This window comes from Egretta garzetta, unplaced genomic scaffold (genome assembly GCF_000687185.1).
Source record: "Egretta garzetta isolate BGI_Z169 unplaced genomic scaffold, ASM68718v1 scaffold397, whole genome shotgun sequence".
NCBI lineage: Eukaryota > Metazoa > Chordata > Aves > Pelecaniformes > Ardeidae > Egretta > Egretta garzetta.
This window is the reverse complement of record NW_009260493.1, coordinates 3,784,544-3,807,735: the sequence shown is the minus strand read 5'-3', so window position 1 is coordinate 3,807,735 and position 23,192 is coordinate 3,784,544. Positions and strand designations below refer to the sequence as shown.

Genomic DNA, 23,192 nt, shown 5'->3' with positions numbered 1-23,192 from the left:
GGGCCGCCCTTGGGGCAGCTCAGGCGGCGGGAGGGTTTTTCTCCTAAGGCGGGGAGAAAGACCTGCGCGCCGTCCCGCCAGTCCTGAAGCCCAGGGCTTCCGAGTCGCCTGGGTGTTCTGACGGCGGGTGTTTGTGTGGGTTTGAAACAACGTTTAACCTTGCCGAAGCGTGGATGATGTTTGTATTACTGTTTTTGGGACGGAGGCTGAAAGCCTGTACTTCTAAAAGTGGCAAGAGCATTGAGGCGAATTGTCAAATATAAAGCAACTGCAGACACCAAACTTTACTGGAGAGGAGGATTTACATTAATTATTCAAGCCATTCTTTCTCCCTTAAGGCTCTTGTCTAACCTGTTGGGTGATTATGGTCTGGTAAGCTCCTCCTTTCCTTGGAGTTATTACAGGGTTATTTTTAGTCAGAATTGGATTTAAAGGAACACCTTGCATCTATCGCTGTCTTTAATAATAAAGCGCATATCTGTGCGGCTGGAGATTAGATACTCCTCAAAAGGTACAGCCGCGTCTTTGCACGCTCAGCCATCAGGTGTACTTCTATCTTATGCAAATGACACAGAATTAAGTATTACAGAGTTGCTAAGGAAAGTTTGTATTTTTTTTATTCCCACTGGAACTTGCCTGAACAGTTAAATATTCTGAGGGCTGCAGGGTTTTTGCGGCATGTTTTGTCTCATGTTCAGGTGAGGTCTCTTGTGAAGGTGAATTACATATACTTCTGACTTGCCTTGGTTGTTGTCTCCTCTGCATCCTTTCAGCGTGAATTCCCCCTGCATTTTTCCAAAGAGCGCCAATTAATACACGATAACAGGTTAGATGACAGTTACTGAAGTACTTGTCAGACCGCTTCACCTGCAGGCTTTCTGCCTCTGCAAATACAGCAGGACATAATGTTTACTGGTTTCTGAGCCACCACGCTTGCAGCCCACCATCTTAAGTAAACAGATTTACTTCAATATACCAGTCTGTAACCTGCAAGCTGTTCCCCCTCCCCTTCAACTGTCTTTGTAAGAGTGGTGGGCACGCAAATGAGAATAGTAAAAACATCAGTTTTCCCGGTTTCAGCTAGTAAATGTGGATCAGTGTCCAAGTGGGAAAGCAGATCTTGGGGAGCTTGTGGTAGTCCTCACAGCCTGAAATCCTGAATTCGTCATGTACAGACAGCCCTCTGCCAGCCTGCAAACCATCCTAATATCACTGAATTTGCCGTTTTTTCCTTATGATTGGTGCTGTTTACATACCGTTCAGTTTCACTTTCACTAATATGCTACTGACTGGATGAAGTAGGTGTCAAAAAACCAACAAAAACATTTAAAGTATGACCAATCAAAAAAAACCCCAAGATGCTCCTCTTGTAGCAAGCGTTTCAACTTCTGACTGAGAATACTGAACTATGCTGTCATTGTCTGCAGCACGGATGCAGTACCCGCTTCCTCGGACTGTGTTGTATTTGAGGACTCTGTAGTGAATCGCTTTTTTTGTGTTTAACCAGGGCATCCGCAAGCAGGAGAGCATCATTAGCTGCCACCAGCTGCAACTTGCACTGTGGTATTTTAGGGCAGCCTAGGAGATGGGGAGAGATTTACTGCAGAGTGCTGCGCTACCATTGTTCAGCAGCTGAATCTTGAGTGCTTTGGCCATCTACGTATTACGTATGGATCAGACCTTAAAATAACTCCAGGAGCTATGGTAATGCCACCACCAATGAATCAAAACTCTGAGATCCACAGTGGACTCTCCTTCCAAAAACTACTGCCTAACGTTGAAATGTAGAATGCAACTTTACATCGCTGCTTTTACTTGAAGATGGAATATTGGAAGTGGCTGAATGATTTAAGAAAAGCATCCAAATCTGCTGATTTAACAGCAGAGACTGGAATCTACATCTCTCTAGTGCTTGTTTGGGGTTTTTTAAGAGCTGTAGGTGCATTTTCTGGGAAGGATGATGTAACAAGGAAAATGGGACATCACAGGGTGTAATGATTTTAAGTCTTCAACTGGCACATGGTCGGAGATTAATGTGAATATTTAATGATTCGATAGACAGTACAGAAGAGTCTCTACATTATTACTGATACAACGTTCTGTCGGTGTTGTGTTACCGAAGAATTATTGCACCAAAATCTGAGTTGGTTGGTAGCCTTTCATCTGCTTACTGAAATGGATTCCTTGAGTGTTATCAAGTGGCTGTCATTCTTAGTGTAACTTCTGTCAATCCCAACACTGCAACAGATTTTTCTGCTTATGAAGATATAAACCACATAAAATAAGAGCTCAAGTTGAGGGAAAAGCAACTGAAATAGGTATAATCTTCCCTTAACCGTAGAGCGGGGTTGAGAAGACCTCAACTTAGCAAAGACCTTGTATAAATCTGTTCTTCAAAAGTCTGTTCTTCTAGCAATATAAAGTAAATTGCATACTAAAGGACTTAAATCTCTTCAAGCAACCAAAATCAAGTGCTCTGGGATGAAACCCACCAGAAATATTTAAAGTAGAGAGAGGGCTAGCATGACGGAGCTGCAAGGATGTGTTATGTTCGCTTGTTTGTATCGGTTAGGTAGATTTACATTAAAGTGAAGATAGAAACTTCTCAGTGCTCAGTGTTCAAGACGGATTTCAATGGCTATTACAAAATGATTCCCTGTTGAAATTCTCTCGCTGCAGCAGAAGAGCAAGTTCAGGGTGTGTCTGCAATGTATGGTTCTGATTTCGGTGGTGAATGAATTATTGCTCAGTTTCATGTGTTGCAACCTTCAGCTTGCAGAAAGAGCATTTCAGTTGAGAAGTCTGTCTGCTTAGCAAAGAAAGTTTTCTTGGTTTGTGAGTGAGTGCAGGGGCATTAAATAGGGTTTGATGGGACTCAGTGGTGCCAAGATAATAAGGCTTCAGTGCCTTTTTATTTTAAATATGGTTTTCAACCATAACGGGACGGTTGTATGTCAGTTGATACACGGCTTGCTTGTACATAAGGACAAACCACAACTTACAGAGCTGTCGATGTTCTGTAAGGATGCAAGCTTCTGTGTGTCAGCACTACTTCTACATAATGAAAATCTTAAAACGGAAAAGTTTCCCTTCTTTTTTCTGAGGGAAGTATGGCAGAGAGGGTAAAGGTTACATAGGGTTGTAAAGAGGTTTCCTGAAAACTTGATGCCTTCCAGTTACCAATCCCACCCTTCTGCTCATCTCTCCATTCCACCTGTGAAGAAGAGAAAGGGCTGAGGGAGAGGTAAGCCATAACTTACGTGATGTGAGCGATACCCTGCCTGTTTGAGGCCACTGGCATGAATATGTAAAAGCCTGCAGATTTTGTAAGCTACTTCCATTACTTACATTTAGACTCAAAGGGACTATACAATGCTACAGCTGAAGCAGGCTACAGAGACAAATTAGAGCGTATTTATCTCGATTCACTGTTACCAGATGAATCAAAGTGTAGTTTCCACAGGATATGGGTACTGTAGACCCCAGTGTTCCAGATGTGTCGTGGTTTAACCTTGGCTGGCAACTAAGCACCACAGCTGCTCACTCACTCCCCACCCTGCCCCAGTGAGATGGGGGAGAGAAACAGAAGGGTAAAAGTGAGAAAACTCATGGGTTGAGATAAAAACAGTTTAATAATTAAGAAAAGAAATAATAATAATAAATTGTAAAGGGGAGGGGGGGAATAACAGAGACAAATAAAATCCAAGAAAGACAAGTGACACAAATGAAAACATTGCTCACCACCAACTGACTGATGCCCAGCCAGTCCCCAAGCAGTGGCCCTCCTGCCAACCTCCCCCCTGGTTTTATCGCTGAGCGTGACATCATACGGGGTGGGATACCCCTGTGGTCAGCTGGGGTCAGCTGTCCCGGGTGTGCCCCCTCCCAGCTTCTTGTGCCCCTGCAGCCTTCTCGCTGGTGGGGTGAGGTGAGGAGCAGAAAAGGCCTTGGCTCTGTGTAAGCGCTGCTCAGCAGTAACAGAAACATCCCTGGGTTATCAGCCCTGTTTCCAGCACAAATCCAAAACATAGCCCCATACTGGCTACGATGAATAAAATTAACTCTGTCCCAGCCAAAACTGGCACAGCCAGCTAATACAAATGTAAATACATTTCACTTTGTAGGTCAGTTTTAAAGTAGTATGAACTGTAGTTTGAGATCCTTACTGAGGTTTCTATACCTGAAGGTTCTGGCATCAGGTGATGTAATTGTATTTTGGACCACTCATCTGCTTCTGAACCCACTGTGAATCAGAAGTGTTGGGACTATAGTTGTTTGCATAGTTCACAATTTAATAAAGGTAGGAAAAGGCTTACATAGAAATTATCTTTTGGGCAGTCTCATTATTGCTGAATTTTCTTAATTCTGGTTTTGGATGGAACATATGGGAAAGATTCAGTATGAAGTTCCACCTATACAACAGTTCAGATAATTAGACACGAGTAAAACGTTGCTGCTGTCACTTTTTACAGACCTCCTATCCCATACTGAGAGGTAAAATTGAGTTGTGTTAGCTATTGTAAAAAGTTGGTGTCCACTTTGCTTGTTTATAACAACGACTTTCAAAATGTCAGTTTAGTTTCTTACAGTTATGTTAGCTAGCTTGATGTTATGGCAGTTCTTGGGATGTGGCTTTCTCTGGTCCTGCTTCCAACTCCAAGTGATGAAGTTTTCATGTGATGCATCCAGCCCGGACTTTTTAGAAGTCTGTGTTATTTTCAAGTCTTCTGAATTAATGCTATCTGTATCAATATAGATACACACATTGGTTTTAAAGTAAAACGTGAACACACGTGCAGACCGACTCCCAGGCTGGCAGCTCCTCGAAATGTCCCATAAGCCAGAGACTTGCAGAGGCTGTGATGTTGAGGCACGAGTGACTGGTGGGCAGAGGTTCATTGTCATGAACGAGAATCGAATTTCCCAAGTGTCCGCTGTGTCCCACAGAGCAGTGCTCTGTCCTCCCAGCATCTTAGAGGCACTTGCAAGCCACGCGTTTAGTAACAGTGACAGTCTGCTGCTGACATCCAGACTTTTTTGTTGTTCATTGGTTTTGCTTAAGCTGTGGGGATGGCATAACTTTTACTTCGGTGAACTTCTAATGCCCTGCATTCCTCAAGATGAAGATGGTATTGGAGTAAACAACATTTGTTAGTGATGGGCTTAGTTCAGGGGAGGAGGGGGAGAAACAGGACTACTGGTAGCTGGTGTTGCACCATTTTGGACAAGCATTTTCTGTGGAAACTCCTTGTTAAACCTGGATGACTGCTAATGCAACTTTGGACCCTCATGAGGCACAGCAGTTCTTAGGGAGTAATCACACAGCTTCAACAATCGAGCATTAAGCAATTAGGTGTCTCAATCTTAATTATAAAGGTGTTGCTCCAGGCAAATCACTTGAGGGCGTGCACATCTGCCTGTGTCCATGCAGGAAGAGTCCTTTTTTTTATACTTACGAGACCTTTCTGCCATGAAACCTGGAGTTAAAGGATTTATTTTGGAGGAGAAAAATAAACAAAAGTAGTCATTTGGACAAATGACTGTGTCTGAATTTAATGTGAAAAATACGGTGTGATAAAAAGATTGGAAAAATCTTGTGTTCAAAACTTATTTGCTAATACTAAAAAAATTGTTGCTGTTTCAGTGTGTTAGCTGCAGGAAAAAAAAAAAAAGGTCAGTACCCTGTCAGTTATGTTCTAAATACATATTCTTGGCAGGAATTTATAATTTCTTAGAGAAAAAGAATTGTTATTTATGGAGTCTCATTTTGGTTAGCAATTTACAGCGGTAAAATTGCATTTTACGTATATGGAACCATAATATTGAAGTCTGCATCTAATGGGGTGACTTTTCCACATGGCAAATGCTCAGTCTGCCTAAAGGTTGAAGCAAGAGAGAGTGACTTCCCCATTTTTGTTTTATGAGGCTTTTGGGAAATAAATGGAAGTGACTGTGGTTGTTCCAAACTGCTCTGGCTTGTAGTTGCCTATTAGGAAACATAATGCTGGTATGAATAGCCGAAATTTTTTGCAACCATGAATATTGGGGCACAAAGCTGACAAGCCTTTTGAAATACTGGTGGTAGTTTTGGAGGATGTATTGAAAGGTTTGAACGATCTAAAAAATGTAGCTGAATTCAAAATATCAGAGAGTTTGGGGTTTTATTAGTTTTTGTGGATCATGCTTATAAAAAGCGTTTTAAAACTTTCAGCATTCAGCAACTGTTAAATGCCTCATTCATTCAGACACTAACTTTGAAATGTGAAAATTGAATTTTGAAGAAAACTTTGTAGCTCTGTGTTTACAACTTTTGGAAGTGCTTGGTGGAAAAAAATAAAGACTTGATTTGATAGTCAGGTTCCTTCTGTGTGCCATTATCGACTTGCCAGAGTTGGAGCCTGCACTCTGTAGAGGAGTTTCAGTACTTAGGGAATCGCTCCCCAGTGGGCAGAAGATGATCAACTTACACAATAGTCCTTTTTGTTTGGGTTTGTTCCTCCCTTATCTCTCCCTTTCTCCCCCCAATTCCTTCATGAGAGAACATGGGAAGAGCTTGTTATGCACCTAAATAGCTAACTGCTGCTACCAGGGCATACGGGAGGCAGCAAATGAACTTGATACACAGGAGGTGTTGTGAGAAGCCCTGGGTGGAGGGGGAGAAATTCAGGCAAAGCAGCTTGCAGTGGGCAAAGGTGCTGAGAATAAGAATAGAAGACACAGCGGTATCTTGAGGAATGGCTTAGAAAGGGGGACTGAGATGAAGCAAGAAGAGAAAGAGGGCTGTGGGCAGCCTGGAGGGGTCTCTCAACCCCTTCTGGTGTGGGATGAGCAGTTGGGGGCAACTTCAAAGGGATGTGTGTCGGGAGAGGAGGAAATGTAGAGCAAAAATTTTTGGTGGGTCTTTGTGGAAATGAAGATTCATAGTGAGCGTGATGAGGGATGATCAGATCCTCGAGGGTAGGAGAAGAGCGGGGCTGGAGAGTGGGAACCAGGCATGGTAAGAAGTAAGAGCGCCGCAGTCAGGCCCCACTGAAGCTTCTTCCTGCAGATGAGTTTCGGGACCAAATGAAGGAGGTGTTGGTATGTCCCTTATGTGATTTTTAAGACTTGAGTTTTATCTTTAACTTCTGCTAATTTTAGGAAGATACCTTTTTTTAAAAATTTAAATTTTCATCCATCTTGAGACCTGTGTGTTTCAGTTTTGTTTCTCTATTCTTTGTTTTTGTTACCCTACGTTTTTTCTCTTCCCAATATTTGCTTCGGTCTCTTCAGTACTAGTTGTTCACGTTGCAGTAGTACCAAAACCACCTTCTTTGAAAGGCAGGATCTCTCTTCTCAGGAAAGTTTCTTAAACTGATGCAAGTCATTACCCTTGGCATTTTAATTAGTTTTGAAAACATTATTTCTGAGTATTTCTTTGTCAATCAGTATTAAAATACTGAAGACCCACATGTCCCAAAAAACCCACTACGCACCCTTGTGGTTTAAAATCAAAGAAAGGGGCCTGCCTCACATTTTTAAAGCAGCTCGTAATATGAAAATCTCTCTGTAGGAGTCTACTTACTGGGAAAATATGGGCAGAAGAAAATCAGAGAAATCCAAGAACGAGAGGCAGCTGAATACATCGCCCAAGCCCGAAGGCAGTATCATTTTGAAAGTAATCAGAGGACGTGCAATATGACAGGTAAGATAAGGAAATAGCTATTGTTCTTGATAGGTAGAATTATTTGGGGATTTATACTACATATTGACAGGATGGAAAAAGAATAAGAAATGTAGGTGAATTCAAAATCTTAATTAAACACTAATGCATAAATAGAGTAATTTGGCATAATAAAAACAACCTGAAGAACAGAGGATTGAAGGGATTTCTAGGGGTCATCTTAACCCTTGGTTTGAATATATCCATCTATAATGCATACAAGTATACATGCAGGTTACAATTTTTTGTCACTTCAAGACCCTTTGTATATTGCCCTAAACTGCATGTGGTATTGAGGTGTGAAACAGCACCCAGATTCAAACAATACTGAATTTACAGAATGTTTACTTTATTCATTATAGCACGATGTTAGTAAGCTACACAGAGAGCTTGGTGGGTAATTTTTATTTTTTATTTTATTATATAAAAGAAGCACGTCAGTCTATTAGTTCCCTATATTTTAACAGTTAAAAGGTACCTGACTAACTGGGGAGTAAAAAGTGAAAGTATTGATATTACAGCACTGGTCTCTGGGTTTTTGGAGAGGAGATGGTAGGGTAGAGTTTAACAAAATCCTTGTCATTCTTGCAAATACAGGCCATTCAAAACTATTTCTATAAAACAAATTGGGCAGCTTTTTTGTCTCCTGTTGAAATTTGTAATGGCTTCTTGGGTGGCTGCAAATGCTTTCTGGGCACTGTGTTTACCCTGACATGAAATACCCTGGTATTTAATTTTCATTTTTTTCCATTTTGTGGTGCTGGGATTGATTTTACTGGAAGGATTACATTTTTCTTTGCCCTTTGTTGTACAAAGTACTTTCTGTCTGGCAGCATGCATTCTTGTGAAGATTTTTCATATTTTGTTCAAAGTATTTATTATGTTCTGTGCATGCTTGTTTTCCATTTCCTGTTTCCATCATGTAACACCAGATTGGACACTGAATATTCTGAACGTAAAGGAAATTTCCCCACCAGCTTTCTTTTGTTTAAAACTTACCTTTCTCTGGTTCTCTCATTGGGGAAAAAACCAAACCTCAGATATTTTTCTTCTCATTTGGAGAAATGCAACAGTGTAGATTTTCACCAGATTTTCTTCTGAGGAGTTGAAGGTGGAGATATGCAGGATGTGAGTACACATCTGCAGCTAGAGCCAGCAAAGACGTGTAGCCACGTAAGGGCAGCATTGTGCCCAAGCTTGGAAGAGGCATGCGGGTAATGGCACTTCCGAGTACTCCCAGGGTTTCCTATTTTGTTTGTCTTCCCAGCTTTGCCTGTTGAGCAATGGGATTTACATTGTATAGCAGCTATTGAGTGAGAGCTGGGGATAGGCTTGTGATGACTTTTTTTATGTTGACAGATTTTTTTTTTTCTTTTTGCTTTTAAAAACAGTGCTGTCAATGCTTCCAACATTGAGGGATGCCTTAATGCATCAATTAAATTCTGAAAGTCTCACGTCTCTTCTTAAAAATAGGTAAGACTCTTTTGTTGATTGTGTTAAAGATCACTTGTTTTGATCACAAGATAAGGGTTTTTTTTCAAATTATATATTTATAACTTAGAAAGCATGCAGAATTTTGGTTCTGTGTCCCGTTGAATCACTAGTCTTAAAGTATTTTGAAATAGCTATGTAAATATTTTGTGTCATGTTAGATGTATTTTGATAGGTATGACTGGCATTTTCCAAACATTACAGGAAACAACAGTTCCTTCAAGATGCTGCGATGAGAGCCATGTTTTTTGTTGAAGTGTTTAAGATAAAGTACCTGCAGGATCTAGTCCTCTCTTAAACAGGACAGAGTATCTCGACTGAGTTGTTGATGTTGTGTTTGTAAAAATGTTTATGTAATCTTATCAAGGTCAGACATGAATAGTAGTGGAAAGTATCGAAGATGAGATTGCAAATGGATGTAAGCTATGGAAAGTGGTTTTTTTCTTTCTTTTTGAAGTAGAACAACTAGGGGCATGTCATACATTAAAAGGAATGCTTTTGGTTTCCTTATAACTGCAGTAACAAATAGTATCTTTTTAAATACATAAAGTGCATAATAGCATGCCTTAAAAGTAGAGTAAGCTGCTTGGCATTTGGCACAGAGTAAGTGTTATGTAGGCAGTTAACACAGGGTTTCTGACTCACTCCAGACTGCCTTTCTAGTTTACCTCCCACTAGCTTGTTCAGCTATAGCTTCAGCTGACCAGCATTTAATAGATTACCTATCCAGTCACTGTCTTTTTTTCAGTCAAAAAACTCCCACAACAAGGCAACAGAATGTGATATTTAAAGTGGGAATCACAGCCTGAACTATGTTTTTATAACAGGTTATTTCAGAATTTGCAACTGTAATTGAACATTATTTACCCCAAACAACAAGAAATTAGGAAAAGTTAATTTTAATGGAATATTTAATCTATTTGTCATAATAAGAGTTTTACTCAATGAAAATTTAACCTCAATTAACAAGAGATCTTGTGGATCTCCAGATTTGTCTTCTGGATGGTGCAGCAAAATAGTCTACAAAGGCCTGTCATCCTTTGTTCTGTGGTGGAGACATATAATGCCTTAGTTTGTTCTCTGTAGCATGCATTCTTATCAAAATATATCTGGTGTCCCTAACTTGTCTGACTAGTTGAAACAGTTCACAGGTGTGCTGATGCACTTCTAAATTCCAATAATCCCAGTGAAAATAGAGATGAGACTTCCTGATGTTATTGTTATGTGTATCTGAAAACAGGTATTTTCTTAAAATGCTGTTTACATGGAACATCCTGTAAGCATGGATGTCCATTTAGAGTGTATCTTACAGTGGAGTTTGTGTCTTAATGCTTCCTTTTCTGACTTATGCTGAGGAAGTTTTAACTAGATGCTTGAACTTTTTGAACTGAAAAGGTAGAGAAGGGATCGGGAAGTCACAGATCATGGAATGAGCCATCAGGACTTGTTCCACTTTGATGTGAGTCCTTGAAGAAGCTCTACATTCTTGTGCTACACATGGAGGTGTAGATTTGTTTTCTTTCTGCTTCGATGGAATGAGCCATCAGGACTTGTTCCACTTTGACATGAGTCTTTGAAGAAGCTCTACATTCTTGTGCTTTGTTTTCTTTCTGCTTCCCTTTGAGAAGGAGAATCAAACTCCTCCAGTCCTTTGAGTGCCGTTGTTGTTGAATTTACAAAAGAGTAGATGTGGAGATTTACCTTTCTTAATGTCCCTGAAGGATGTATTCTTTTTCTGACATCATCTATGTTATGGCTTAACATGCATCTGTGTTATCGTATGTTATAGACCATGTTATAGCTTAGGTAAAGTCCTTTAACTTAAAATCTGTTCAATTCCTTAAATTTAAAACCTTTTTACATTATTTTAGTGATTTGGGGCAGCCAGTGGTAGGTTGAGGGTGTAAGCAAGCTGATATCTTCAGTCTTCCAGAGAAATTTTTAGGGAGGGAGCAGCACACAAGACCACAGATATTCTTGCTGTCTGTTGTCCTTTTTTTCAAATCAATGTGATTGAATGAGATGAGGTGAAGTACCTGCTGCTGTAGCCTTGCAGGTGTTGCGTATCTTGCATTTGTTCAGCACTTTGCTTTATTCCAAACCTGTATTTTCTTTGCTGCTTTTTGCTTCCGTAGCAGATAGTGGTTTTCCAAATAAATAAATGTGAAATAAAAGTTGATTTTTCAGTAGCAGCTGAGTCTTAGTAAATTGCAGCAGATGAAGACTGAAAAAAACCCATTTCCACTGTTAGGATGAACACTTGCAGACTTAAAACTGTTACCTGGCTGTTGCCTTATGTTGTGAGGAGAAACTTTGTAAGCGTGAGCTCTAGAAAATGTTTTGACATTATAGGTCCAAATGTAGTTGGCTGACGTTGATGTATTGGCTTCTCTTTCTCTCTTCAGTTGGCATGGAAAACTTATCACTCATAAGTAACAAATGTGGTTTTGAGTCCTGTTACATGTTTTATCTCTAGAAATATTACTGTATTTTTTAACAGTCTGTCCTTTGTTTTGCTTTAGAATAGCTTTTAAAACTGTTGATTTAGCTTGCAAAAAGAGAAGCATGTAAACTGTTTTTCTATGTGTCATGAATCCTTGTATCTCTTCCAGCTATCCTTTCTTTAACCTGTCTCTCTACTTTTCGGACTTGTAGACTTAATAGTTCATTTGCATTATTTGATAGCGGTGAGCTTAAAAATTCATTGTTTATGAAGTGATATAATGGTCAAACTAATGCCAAAGTGCATGTGTTTGTTCCAGACAGATGAAAACATTCCTCAGTAGTTAATTGTGCCTGTGAAGAGAAATGATTTCTGGTGAAAAGTTTGTAAAAAAAAAAAAAAAAACCAACACACTAGGTTACTATAAAGTCTAAGCATAGGTTAATCTGAACTATCTGCCCTAAACATTTAAGTGCTAATTCTGATCCTAAGAAATTGCCAAATGTTTCTCTAAGTGACTTTCACAAATTATTTCTTCCACAATAGAGGTACAGTAGCCATTCTTTATGACAGTGGCAAGAATGGCTGATGAAACTTCTTGGCTGGTTAGCTTGCTTTTAGCTATCCTGCTGCAATGTTGCAAACGTTACCTCTGGATAGTAGTTATAAATATGCAAAGTACCTCAGGCAGTTCAGGTGTATCTATGCAGTCTACAGCATTGCTCCTTTAACTGCAGAATATATAAAATTTGGGGATTTGGTCAGGTCAAAAGAGTAAATGCACCTCAACAAAAGAAAAAAGATCAACTTGCATTTGTGTGGATGGTGCAAGACTTCTTTTCTGCAGATGGTCATGATCTCTTTGGTTTTTGGTGGTCAAATCTGAACTTCAAAACCGAGTCAGGCAATGGTAACTCTTCCAAGAACGTAGGATATAGAAATTCTGATCCTGCACTTATTATGCACAGGTAGAGGTCTACATTAAGTATATCCAGGATCAAGGCCCCAGAAAAGACCACTTTGTACTATCAGTGGGCTTTTCCTGACTGCTTAGCACAGTAACTCAAAATTGGTAATGTAAGTATATAACTGACATCACTAAGTACTACATTAAAGTTTGAATATCTTTTCTGTGGCTTCATAGTGTATTGTTTATATACTGCTTCCTTGAATAAGGCAAATCAATGTAGACATAATTCTGATCTGAATAATTACAGTAGCTAAATGAGCTCGCCTTAGAGCACTGCTATTTCATTTTAACATATTTATTAATTTCTGAAGAAAGTATACTTTTTAATATTTAACATTTCCATTTATTTTTCCCACAGGCCAGCAAACAAGTTAGAAATATGGGAAGATTTAAAGATAATAAGTAAGTGGAAATGATTCCATCTGCATAATATTTAGCATAAATTTAAAATGTCTTTCACATCCTTTAAAATGCACACTTTACACTGGGTTGTTGTTTCAATAGATATGAAGATAGTGTAGCACACTATGTGGCAAACCTCCTCCCTGCCCACCCTCCCAAAAGCTCCTCATGATGGAATTTTTCATAGCCCCGAGGGAGTTAGAGAAGCTCAGAGATGAAGGTGAAGAATGTTACTGGTCTTCGTGTTACCCTGCCCAAGGAAACTTTGTGAGAGCTTTCTGTGCCACCACAGAAAAATCAGACTAGTTTTTCAGAAAGTTCTATGCTGAACGTAGCAGAAAGCGCCAATCAGAAATGTAGGCCAGCCCTTACATGGCCAGCACTTTCCTCTTTTCAAGCCATTGGAGATAACCACCGTAACAGTGGTTATGAAGCCATCTTATTTATTGGCTGATGGAAGCAGGGGAAGGGAAAGGAGAATAGTGAGGTCTGATAATTATGTAGTGAGTGCTACTGAGCTTTTCTTACAACTTTCGATGCCTTGGTACCATTTGTTACCCCTACCACTTTCCTGGTTTTGTCTTTCCTTCCTTTTGGTTTTGTTTCTCCTTTTCACACCACCTATGCAGCTCCTACTTTTGATCCCGCCCCTTTCTTCCTGTGTCCTTGCTGCTCAGCATTCATCCATATTTATCCATGTCACTTCCTTGTGTCCCTTCTTCCACACATCCTATGTTGCCCAGTGGCTGGTAGCTGGTGCTCATTTTCATTTTCTTTCTTTAGATATTAGCTTCTCCTGCCTTCAGTAGCTTTTTTTCTTTTTCCCCCAAGCTGCTGCTATGCCTTCTGTGTCTAAATTGCATGATGAGGGCTAACACAGTGTGTGTATTTCCTGGCCTAATGAAGAAAGATGATTTGACAGTACATCCATTTTCCTTCTGGAGCTACTTGTGTGTGTATATATATATATATATATATATATTTATTTTTTTTTCCCCAAAATAACTTGTGTAGCATGCAAAATGATATTAATATAGGACTTTAAATGGGACACTTCAGATGTAGGTCCAGCACATATTAAACACATGACCATCTTGGGTATGTGTTGCAAAAATGTGTGTTATGACAACCAGTGAGAGAAATGTGACAGTGTATCGGTGCTTCTTGAGTTTTGGAAAGCACTCTCCCTCCTTGACTCACCCTTATTTCTTTGACTTTGAAGTTATTTTGTTGTCTCTTTTCAAGGTTTCACAAGAAGCATCGTAGCTGTATATAGTACCTGTATGCTAGTAGTTCTTTTGCGAGTCCAGTTAAATATTATTGGCGGTTACATCTACCTGGATAATGCTGCACTCTGCAAAAACGGCACAGTAAGTTTCTTCGTTTGTTTCAAAGGTAGAACTTCCACTTTCTTGGAAGTGAAATGATTATTGAGTGAGAGAGAAAAGGGGCATAGTTGAGGAGTAGTAGAATGAAACCAAGAGGTTTTGTAAGAGTGAGAGATGTGGAAGCATTACTGGAAGTAACATATATTGATGTGTTTTAATAGCCTCTGAATTTGGATGACTTGATGATACTGTTGCTGAACGAAATACTAGCGCTATTGAAGAATGCCATTTGTCTGCATTTGGGTTGCTTAAAGAAGGTTACTTTGTATCTAAACACCAACATAAAACCATTTCTTTGCTTCCATTAATTTTTTTTGTGGAACTGCGTGGATGATCCAAGATATGCATGCAAATGTATATAAAATGCTTAGGTCTTACTAGCACATATGTCAATTCCCCCAGTTAAATTTTCCTAGGAAGAAAAATAGAGTCTTTGAAACTTCTGACTATTTTGTTTAACTCCAAAAGGCCAACTACCTAAATGTCTGTTGGTGGGGCCAAGCAAGGTAGAAGACTTGGGGCTTGTTTGTATAGTATATCTATCACTGCTCAATAAAAATAGATCAATCCCACAGTAAGCAAGTACCCATTGTACAGAGTAAGATCTGCAAACTGTTGGACGGCTCGTCTAAAAATAGTGGATACAAACTTGGATTGGTTGTCGTGTGCCCCTCTGTGATGACTCCTGCTGAGAGTCAAGGAACAGCCTGTCAAGGCAGGTCCGAGAAAAGCTTTCATTAGGGAGCCAGGGTTGATGGAGGTTGTGCTTGAAAAAAGCCTGAAAAAGCTTTTTTTTTTTAAAAGGGCAAGATGAGTTTGGACTAGAAACGTGTTTCCTTTCTGTTATTTTTCCTATAGAGAATTAGGTTGCGGGGCCAACTCTGAGGCACTCTGCTGGAGCAAATTCGGATCCTGTCTCTGTTCCCGAAAGCTTCTTTTCTATCAGATAGGCTTTTGTTAGGGTTGAGCATAAATATCCTATTCCCCTAGGTTTACTTTTTGGGATGGTGGAGAGTCTAGTTTCACCTGCAATGCAGTTTTTTAAGATACTTTCCTTTATATGAATGAAAAGTGAAAGATTTTTCTGTACCACTGAAGATGGGAGAGAGATCTGTACAGTATTGAAGAGAAGAATGCCAGAGGACTTATGAAAGATCCCTGGGGTTGATGGCAGGAAGAGTCAGATCGTGTGAGAATGGGGGGATCCATCTGCTGCAGGGTAGTATAAAGATAAAGGAAATCGGTCACAACCTGTTTGAAATGCTTTTTGTATTGTTCTCTACTGTTGACATGTCACAGAACTGTTGTGGTTTTTTTTTCCCCTCCGTAGACACCACTAGCTCCCCCTGAAGTTCAGCAGCAATATTTATCAAGCATTCAGCACCTTCTAGGAGACGGTATGGTCCTTATTATGAGCTAACTACATTTACAGAATTCTACTTTTTTCTGGACTTGAACAGATCATTAGAATAATTTTGACGCTTTCTTCCTCCTAGGACTGACTGAGTTGATAACTATTGTTAAACAAGCTGTGCATAAAGTGTTTGGAAGGTAAGACTCTATGTTCTCTCTGGTTAGCTTTTAAGTTCTATTGTGACAACTGTTCCCAAAACAATGAGTTTTATTAGAATGAAAAAAATAAAAAAGCAAGGCGTACTGACTCTTTCCAAAAGAACTTTTTTATTATAGCAGGCAATGTCTGCCAGTGCAAACCAATATAGCAGATTGGGATCCTGTTACTTGCGAACATGTCATCGGTAGGAGAACAAAGGATCATTATTCATTTTGCAATCAACACTGCAGTCTTTTTCCTTTCCAGTATTTCCCTTAAGCACACCCTGTCTCTTCTGGAGCTGGAACAGAAACTTAAAGATATCAGGAAAGTAGTGGAACATAAAGATTCAGATCAGATTGCACCCTACTCTCCCTTATGTCACTACCTGATGCCAGATGAAGAAAACCCCTTGGCTACCCAGGTACTTGTTTCAGTTTCTTTCCTGCATTTGTTTGGTTTGGGGAGGGAAGGGTCTTAACAGTCCTCTAGCTGTACCATGGTATCTCTATCTTTAATAAATGGTGATGCCTCTTCATTCGTAAGTCATGTCCTTGTCTCTTTAATCTAGGCAAAGTAAAGTTGTGCTTTCTTCAGATTTGTTTCAAAGCAGGCATCATCCTCAGAATGTCAGCTTTGAGCTCAGAAACACAGCCCAGTTACTGCTTTTAGCCTGTGACGTATGCTGTAACATGGTGCAGCTTAACTCAGCCCTAAGCTAAATTGTATTACCTTGCACTTCGTACCAGCAAAGGTCACGGACAACTGTAGCATCTTGGCTGATGCCCGGGAAGGCGATGGGGTGCTGGAGTCCTTTGGTGCTCTGGGCTGGAGTCAGTCAATGAACAGGAGTCAAGAGGAAGCTCCGTCTAAGCTCAGTTGTAACATTAAAGTCATTTCCTAAATTTTCTAAAGCCGTTTGTCTCCATCCACACCGCAGGCTGGAGAAAACTCGTTCTTAACTTGATATGATACTAGTATAAAGGGGAAACTTAGGCTAAAGTGTGTGACTACATGCACTTATCCCTTTGACTTAAGCTGATACGCAGGGTTTACTTCCATTTTGGAGGTCAGAAGTGGAAAAAATACTTGGCTAATTAGTCTGGTATTTCCTGCTAATACTGTTTTTAGTTAAAAAAAAAATCCCACAGTGACCATTTAAAGGGAAAACTAGAACACAAATTATGAAGAATCTGATTTACAACAATAAATCTTTTTTTTAATAGATTTGACTTGTACATCTTCATTTAATTCCATGGTACAAAAATTTCTATTTCTACTCTTACGGTCAGCAATGGATTTCTTACTAAATAGTGTCTGTCTTTGCTTTTTCTAGGCCTGTGGACTCACAGAAAGAGACATTGCTACAATTAAATTACTTAATGAAACTAGAGATATGCTAGAAAGGTATAGAGAAATACCCTGTGTTCATACTAAACTCCTCCTCACAACTATTGTTTATGTAAGACAATTACTTCCATATAAAAAACCTGTCAACTTTCATTTACGAAATGCGACCACTCCGCTGCATTAAACTTTTGTATTTGCTAATTGTAGGCTGGGATTTTCAAAATTTGAGAGCTCTGAAACTCATTTGTAAGAAATAATCCTGCCTTAACAAGGTGACCAGGATGTGCTTCCCAGTCAGACCCCCTTACCTCTTCCTCACCTTTTCTGTAGTTATGCAGGAACAGAGGAGCACTTCTCTTCTGCTAAAGCAGGGTAAATTGAGTGGAATTTTATTGCATTTACTTGCTTTGATAAAATGAACACCCGTTTTGGCTTATCAGAACTTATTTTTAATGCATGGTTGTGGGAGCGGTTGCACGCGTCCTTTTACCAGAGAGCCACTGAAGTGGGGCTTCTGTAAGAAACACGGAGTAAGAGTGAGTTGAGCCAAATGCCAAACTGTCCTTGTCATCTAGCTGCTAGAGATCTGGGGCGTTTTCAAGGGTAAGTCCCTTCTACGCTCTTACTTTGTAAGAAACAGAGAAGCGAGGGATGCTTTGGATTTATATGTTTTTGGTAACCTTAGGGTAGAGCGTAGGTGGTTGACTGGTTTGTTGCGAAGCTTTCAGGGAGCTGGTCTTTCCGGAGGTGGCTATACTGATGGCCTTTTGTCTGGGTCGCACACTTTCCTGTACGGGAGGGAGATCTGTAGCACTGAGTACTTGCAACGTTTTTTAGTTTTTTTAAAAAATAAATCCCAGGAATCAAACCTTTCTTTTTTTTTTCTTTTTTTTCTTTTTTTTTTTTTTCCTCCAGTCCAGACTTCAGTACAGTTTTGAGCACATGTTTAAATAGAGGATTCAGTCGACTGCTGGACAATATGGCAGAGTTTTTTAGACCTACTGAACAGGACCTCTCTCAGAATGGTTCCGTAAATAGGTAAATGGTTTCTCTTGTTGCGGTTCTCATGTGGATAACGCTTTGGGTTCACAGTGCATTCCAAAAAAGGCGACTGATTTTCCTGCCTACTTGAAGTTCTCATGCTGGAAAGGGTTCTGTTTCTTGCTTTTCAAGAATAAATGCACCCTCCTTGCTCCGCCCATGACGTTGCTGGAATCCACATGAGGTATCCTTCCCACTGTTACTTGCAGATCTAAGAGCAGAAAGCAGAAGACCTGTACTTCCCGCTTTTTGCCAAGGCTGTACAAGCAGACTGCCTTCCTGGGTGAGGAGGATTTACCCCCCTGGTGGTGACCGCTGAAAGGTGTACTGCAGTACCTGCCCCGTGGGGCCGTGAGAAAGATGGCCTTCCCCCACCCCTCCCCAAGGGGCCAGAGGAGCTCTGTGTGCCCCAGGCGCTGACCGCCAGCCGCTGTGGTTCTTGGGGCAGGCGGGCGCTGCCATGACTCTCCAAATGCCTGTAGCCACAGCACCTGCGGAGCTTTGGGTTCTTTGCTGGTGTGCTGAAAAAAAAGATACTAACGTTCAGAATCTTCTGCCTCTTCCTAGAAGGCTGTTTAAAAATAGCTTTTATTCCGAAGTTAACTCCGGGTCCAAACAGTGCAGTGAGAGTGTTACAAATCCAAAAGCTGGGTTCAAATCCTTGAAATATGATTTCTAAAATATTAAAACCTGGAATAATAACTGGGTTTACGTATATTTATTTTAATAACTGATGGCTCTCAAAGAGTGGAGTTTTTATTTAAATACGTACTCTTTATATCACTTAAAGTATCCCAAAGGCTATAGTTTGGCTCTGTCTGTTCTAAGCCTGGTTTGGAGTTTGAAATAGCGTGAGATTGTGGACTGGCACTTCTGACATCAGTTTACATGCACACACACGAAAGACTCTGGCTAAACCGTATTTCTCTTGCATGAGAAGGAAGCGTGAAGCTGTGCAATAGGAACGCCAACCGAAATATGTTTTGGTACTTCTCTATATTACATGAAAGACTTGGTGGGGAGAAAAAAACCCTTCCCCTCTACAGTTTAGTTTGCAGTCTTTCAACTCTTACTTTTCAAGTAGCAATTATTTAGAATTGTAATAATCATGGTTTAGTGGCTTTATTACTTTTCAAGTAGCAATTATTTAGAATTGTAAAGCCACTAAACCGTGATTATTGCTAATCTCAGAGCAGGTCTAGGTCAATGTTTTTTGTTCTTTTCTAGTCTTTCCAGTGTCAGTCTTCCTTTAGCCAAGATAATTCCAATCATAAATGGACAGATCCATTCAGTATGCAGTGAAACACCAAGTCACTTTGTTCAGGTAAGAATCTGGATGATTTAAGATAACCCAAGTAAAATTTTGAAGTGAATGTTGTATATTTCTTTTTAATAATGTACTTGATTCTGTTTAATTTCAGTGGTTTAAAAAAAATAAGTAGGAACAACTGGCATAACTTAAACTTTGTGTAAACTTGTATCTTCCAAAAGTACGCTATTTTTCTGGAATGTCTTCCCTCTGCTAAACTGTGCAGAAGCACAAGAAGGTCCTTTGACTTGATTCTACATGCAGTTCTGCCCATAAACCTTTCCACAGTGAGAAATTTGAGTTAGGTCTCTGTGTGAGTGCCAGGTGCTTCTCTCATGATGAATTCTGTTCTGCAGCAAAACTGGAATAGCGGTGGATTAAGTATCTGATTAAGCAAATTTATTCTTTAAATTTCTTTCAGGACCTGTTGATGATGGAGCAAGTGAAAGATTTTGCTGCTAATGTTTATGAAGCTTTTAGTACCCCTCAGCAACTAGAGAAATGAACTGCACATTTATAGGAATAGATCGTGTATTTATAACAAATCCCTTGTGACTACTGATGCGACCTGGGTTAATTTTATAATGGTGTAGGAGCTGTAGACCATCAGAAGGAACATTCTGAAAAAAGTGGGAGTGAGCCTGTATTTGTTCTAATAGAATTCTGTTTCAAATGCCCATTAAAAATATTCTTGTTGAAAGAATCATTGTATGTAAAGACTTTTCTATTAAAGTGGTTAAACTCTTCCATAATTCATTGGATTATTTTTATTGCATCTGAAAGACATCTGGTGGCAGCATTACAACAAGTTACTAAAAAAACCCCTTTGTTTGCCTGGGGTGTGTAAGTTTTGGAAAAAGCTTATGATAGTGATCTAAGAATAGCCTGGAGTAGCAGAATGAAGTAAGGCTTCTTCCTTCTTCTTATCCCAAATTTTTTCTTTTTATAAGGGAAAACTTTTTTTCCTTAACTTTACAAATGTTATTCCAAAGAGTCTGTCATTCTTCAGAAAGCCTTTGCCAACTCTCTTGAACAAGCTGGCGGGGGGGGGGAGGGTTGCTCTCTCTGTTACTTAATACTAAAGGAACATGGATTTTTAGAAGTTCTCTTGTTTATGCTGTTCAAACAGCTACACTGTACACATTAACTTGTAAATATTTTATCTTAATTTGTATTAATTTTGAGCCCAATTGTCTGTATTGTAATAAAATATTTTAATGTAAAATTTGTGTGTGTATTAACATTACCTTTCCTGCTAGTAATGACCTCCCTTGGCCCATCACTTAAACTCTTGACAGAGTTGAAAGAATAAATTTAACTTACACAGTAATAGTTTTGCACCTATTAACATTACTCAGGAAAAACAAACCTTTTATCTCTACATCAAAATAATTCATGTTTTTTGTTGCCCTATACCATCCCCTCTCTGCAAAGTCCACACTGCAGGTCTGTCCCTACAGATCTTGATGCGTCAGGAGTTTGGCAATTTTTCAAGTTGGATGCAACCTCCCCTCTGCTTAAAATGTCACCTCCCTGGCAACCCCTGATTGCTTCTCTTAAAAAAATGTCAGTCATTGAACTATATGTTTTGTTTAATAGTCCACAGAAGGCACCCTGGTAACTGTAAAAACAAGTGCTGTAAACAAGAGTCAGCTTTAACCATGTAAAATTATACCAAACAGCAAATAAAAAACCCTCCCACTTTACTTCTATCCCAGTAATGGATAGAACTACTTAAGAGTAGGAACAGGTAAAAATCAGTGACATGCACAATGAGAGATGAAGCTGTACATCCATTTGTGATGAATTCCTAACCCCTACAGGACTGTTCTTGCAGGTACCTCACCCGCCTCAGCTGAAGCTGCCAGCTGTTGCACACAACTGGAAAAAGTTTTATTCTTTCCTCTGAAACAGAGTTTTTACTGTAGAGTTTTGTGGAAATCAGTTGTGTGCCGCCTTTGATGCAAGAATCTAACTGCTGTGCATTTGAAGGCTGGCTTGAGCTAGCTTTGTTCTTTCTTGTGACTTCAAAAATCTAGTGCTGGTCCCTGTGTTCTGTCCCTTGTCCCCATCTATCCCATCCCTGTGTCCCTGTCCTGTGTTGTGCGCCCCCCACACACACACCATTCTTCACATAACTTGGCAAGAAACTGACTAAAAAAAGCAGAGAGGTCAAGGTAGATGCTCAGTTTTTCACACAAGTTCAAAGAAACAAATTGTATGCAGAGATTCAGCGATCTAGTGCTTGATTTCACGTGAGGTTCATTCCATCCCATCCTTTAATAATCACCCACCTTTCCGAAAAAAGTGAAATTATTGACGTTTCTCCATCGAGCAAGTAAGCATGTGATGAGAAACTGGGCATGCCATCAGCATTCCCTGCTGCCCGAGGCTCCAGCAGCGTGTGGCTCAGTTTATGCCAGTCAGTTGCAAAGTCCAGCCCCACTGACAGGGCAACTGCTTGGGTGTTAACTGAGGCAGAGCTATCACCATTCCCTTCTCTCCCAGTGCAACCCATTTCAGCTGTTCCTTGTAGCCAATCAGCTGCACCTGAGATAGATAGAAGCATACACTATAATTAGAACAGTGCCTTTTCAAAGTGCATATAATTGCAAAATTGACACAAAAGAAATGTTTGTTCCATGGCTACTTTACTATCCAATTGTCCTGAAAAGCCACTTGCCAACCAAAGGAATGATAAAAGAGTGATTAAAGGTAGTAGAAAAATACTTGCAAAGTAGATAGGTAAGCAATAAAGCTAGTGATGTGGGTCTTGAGAAGTACTTAGGTCTGTAAAAGGTACATAAACACTTTTCAGAAGTACTTGGGATGGGATTTGGGTCTAAGCGGGGATCCAGGCACCACATACGCAGCTTTGTATCACCTATTTCCGAAATGCCCGTTTCCCACGGTGGAACTTCCAGGCTTAAGTGAGCAGTACTTCTTAGAGTGCAGCCAGATATCCCAGAACAAAGCTGACCCAAAGAACCTTGCCACTCAAAGCACAAAAACAGGTTTTATGGTGAGACACCAGCTGGTGAAATGCTGCGAGTAGTGGAGCGGCATAAGGGAGCCGCTGAAGACCAGCCTCTGCCCCTGAGGAACATGCCTCTCTTGTGCACACACAGTTTAGATGACTCTTACAAAATTCAAGACACATCCATGTCATTTCTGAAACTACTCTTTCTTCTTTACCACAGAGCTGTCTTGGCACTAATAAGATGCGTTTCATCTGGAACTAGGCCAGAGCAGTCTAGAAACACCCTTAATGCATTTCAGCAGCTAGCAGACAGCCAACGCATGGGACCAGGCCAGAGCTAAGCCAAGGTGAATCCCCACCTTAAATGCCCAGTGTTGATATCAAGTCATGAGCACCAGCTGTTCTGGCCTATACATCTGCTCCCTCTGGGTTACACCACTTGCTGAGGTAGGCACAGCATCAGCGTCCTCCACTTCCGACCACTGCTTGCTCCAAGACCCTCGTCTGGGGTTGCACTGACTTCCTATTTAGCACCCCCCCCCCCGGCGATTTAAAGATCTCTGT

The 23,192-nt window shown here is 40.1% G+C and overlaps 2 protein-coding genes across 4 annotated transcripts in view; one reads left to right on the top strand and one right to left on the bottom strand.

The window, feature by feature from the left end:
* Positions 1–678: 678 nt before the first annotated feature.
* PEX3 (peroxisomal biogenesis factor 3) lies at positions 679–21,569 on the top strand. Its single transcript, XM_035899870.1, has 13 exons — positions 679–698; positions 1,697–1,704; positions 7,553–7,684; positions 9,094–9,175; positions 12,965–13,008; positions 14,254–14,378; positions 15,727–15,793; positions 15,893–15,947; positions 16,216–16,372; positions 17,285–17,355; positions 18,214–18,336; positions 19,567–19,663; positions 20,070–21,569. The coding sequence occupies exons 1-13, from the start codon at positions 679–681 to the stop codon at positions 20,151–20,153; spliced, it is 1,065 nt and encodes a 354-aa protein (XP_035755763.1). The 3' UTR covers positions 20,154–21,569.
* Positions 18,649–23,192, bottom strand: part of FUCA2 (alpha-L-fucosidase 2) — a 13,794-nt gene continuing 9,250 nt past the window's right edge. For 2 of the 3 annotated variants that reach the window (XM_035899903.1, XM_035899902.1), the window contains exon 7: positions 21,742–22,198. In XM_035899903.1, the coding sequence (XP_035755796.1) occupies positions 22,058–22,198 (141 nt within the window). In that variant the 3' untranslated portion in view covers positions 21,742–22,057. Of the gene's footprint in view, positions 18,861–21,741; positions 22,199–23,192 lie in introns of those variants that run through there. The other variant, XR_004842699.1, reaches the window with a different exon arrangement.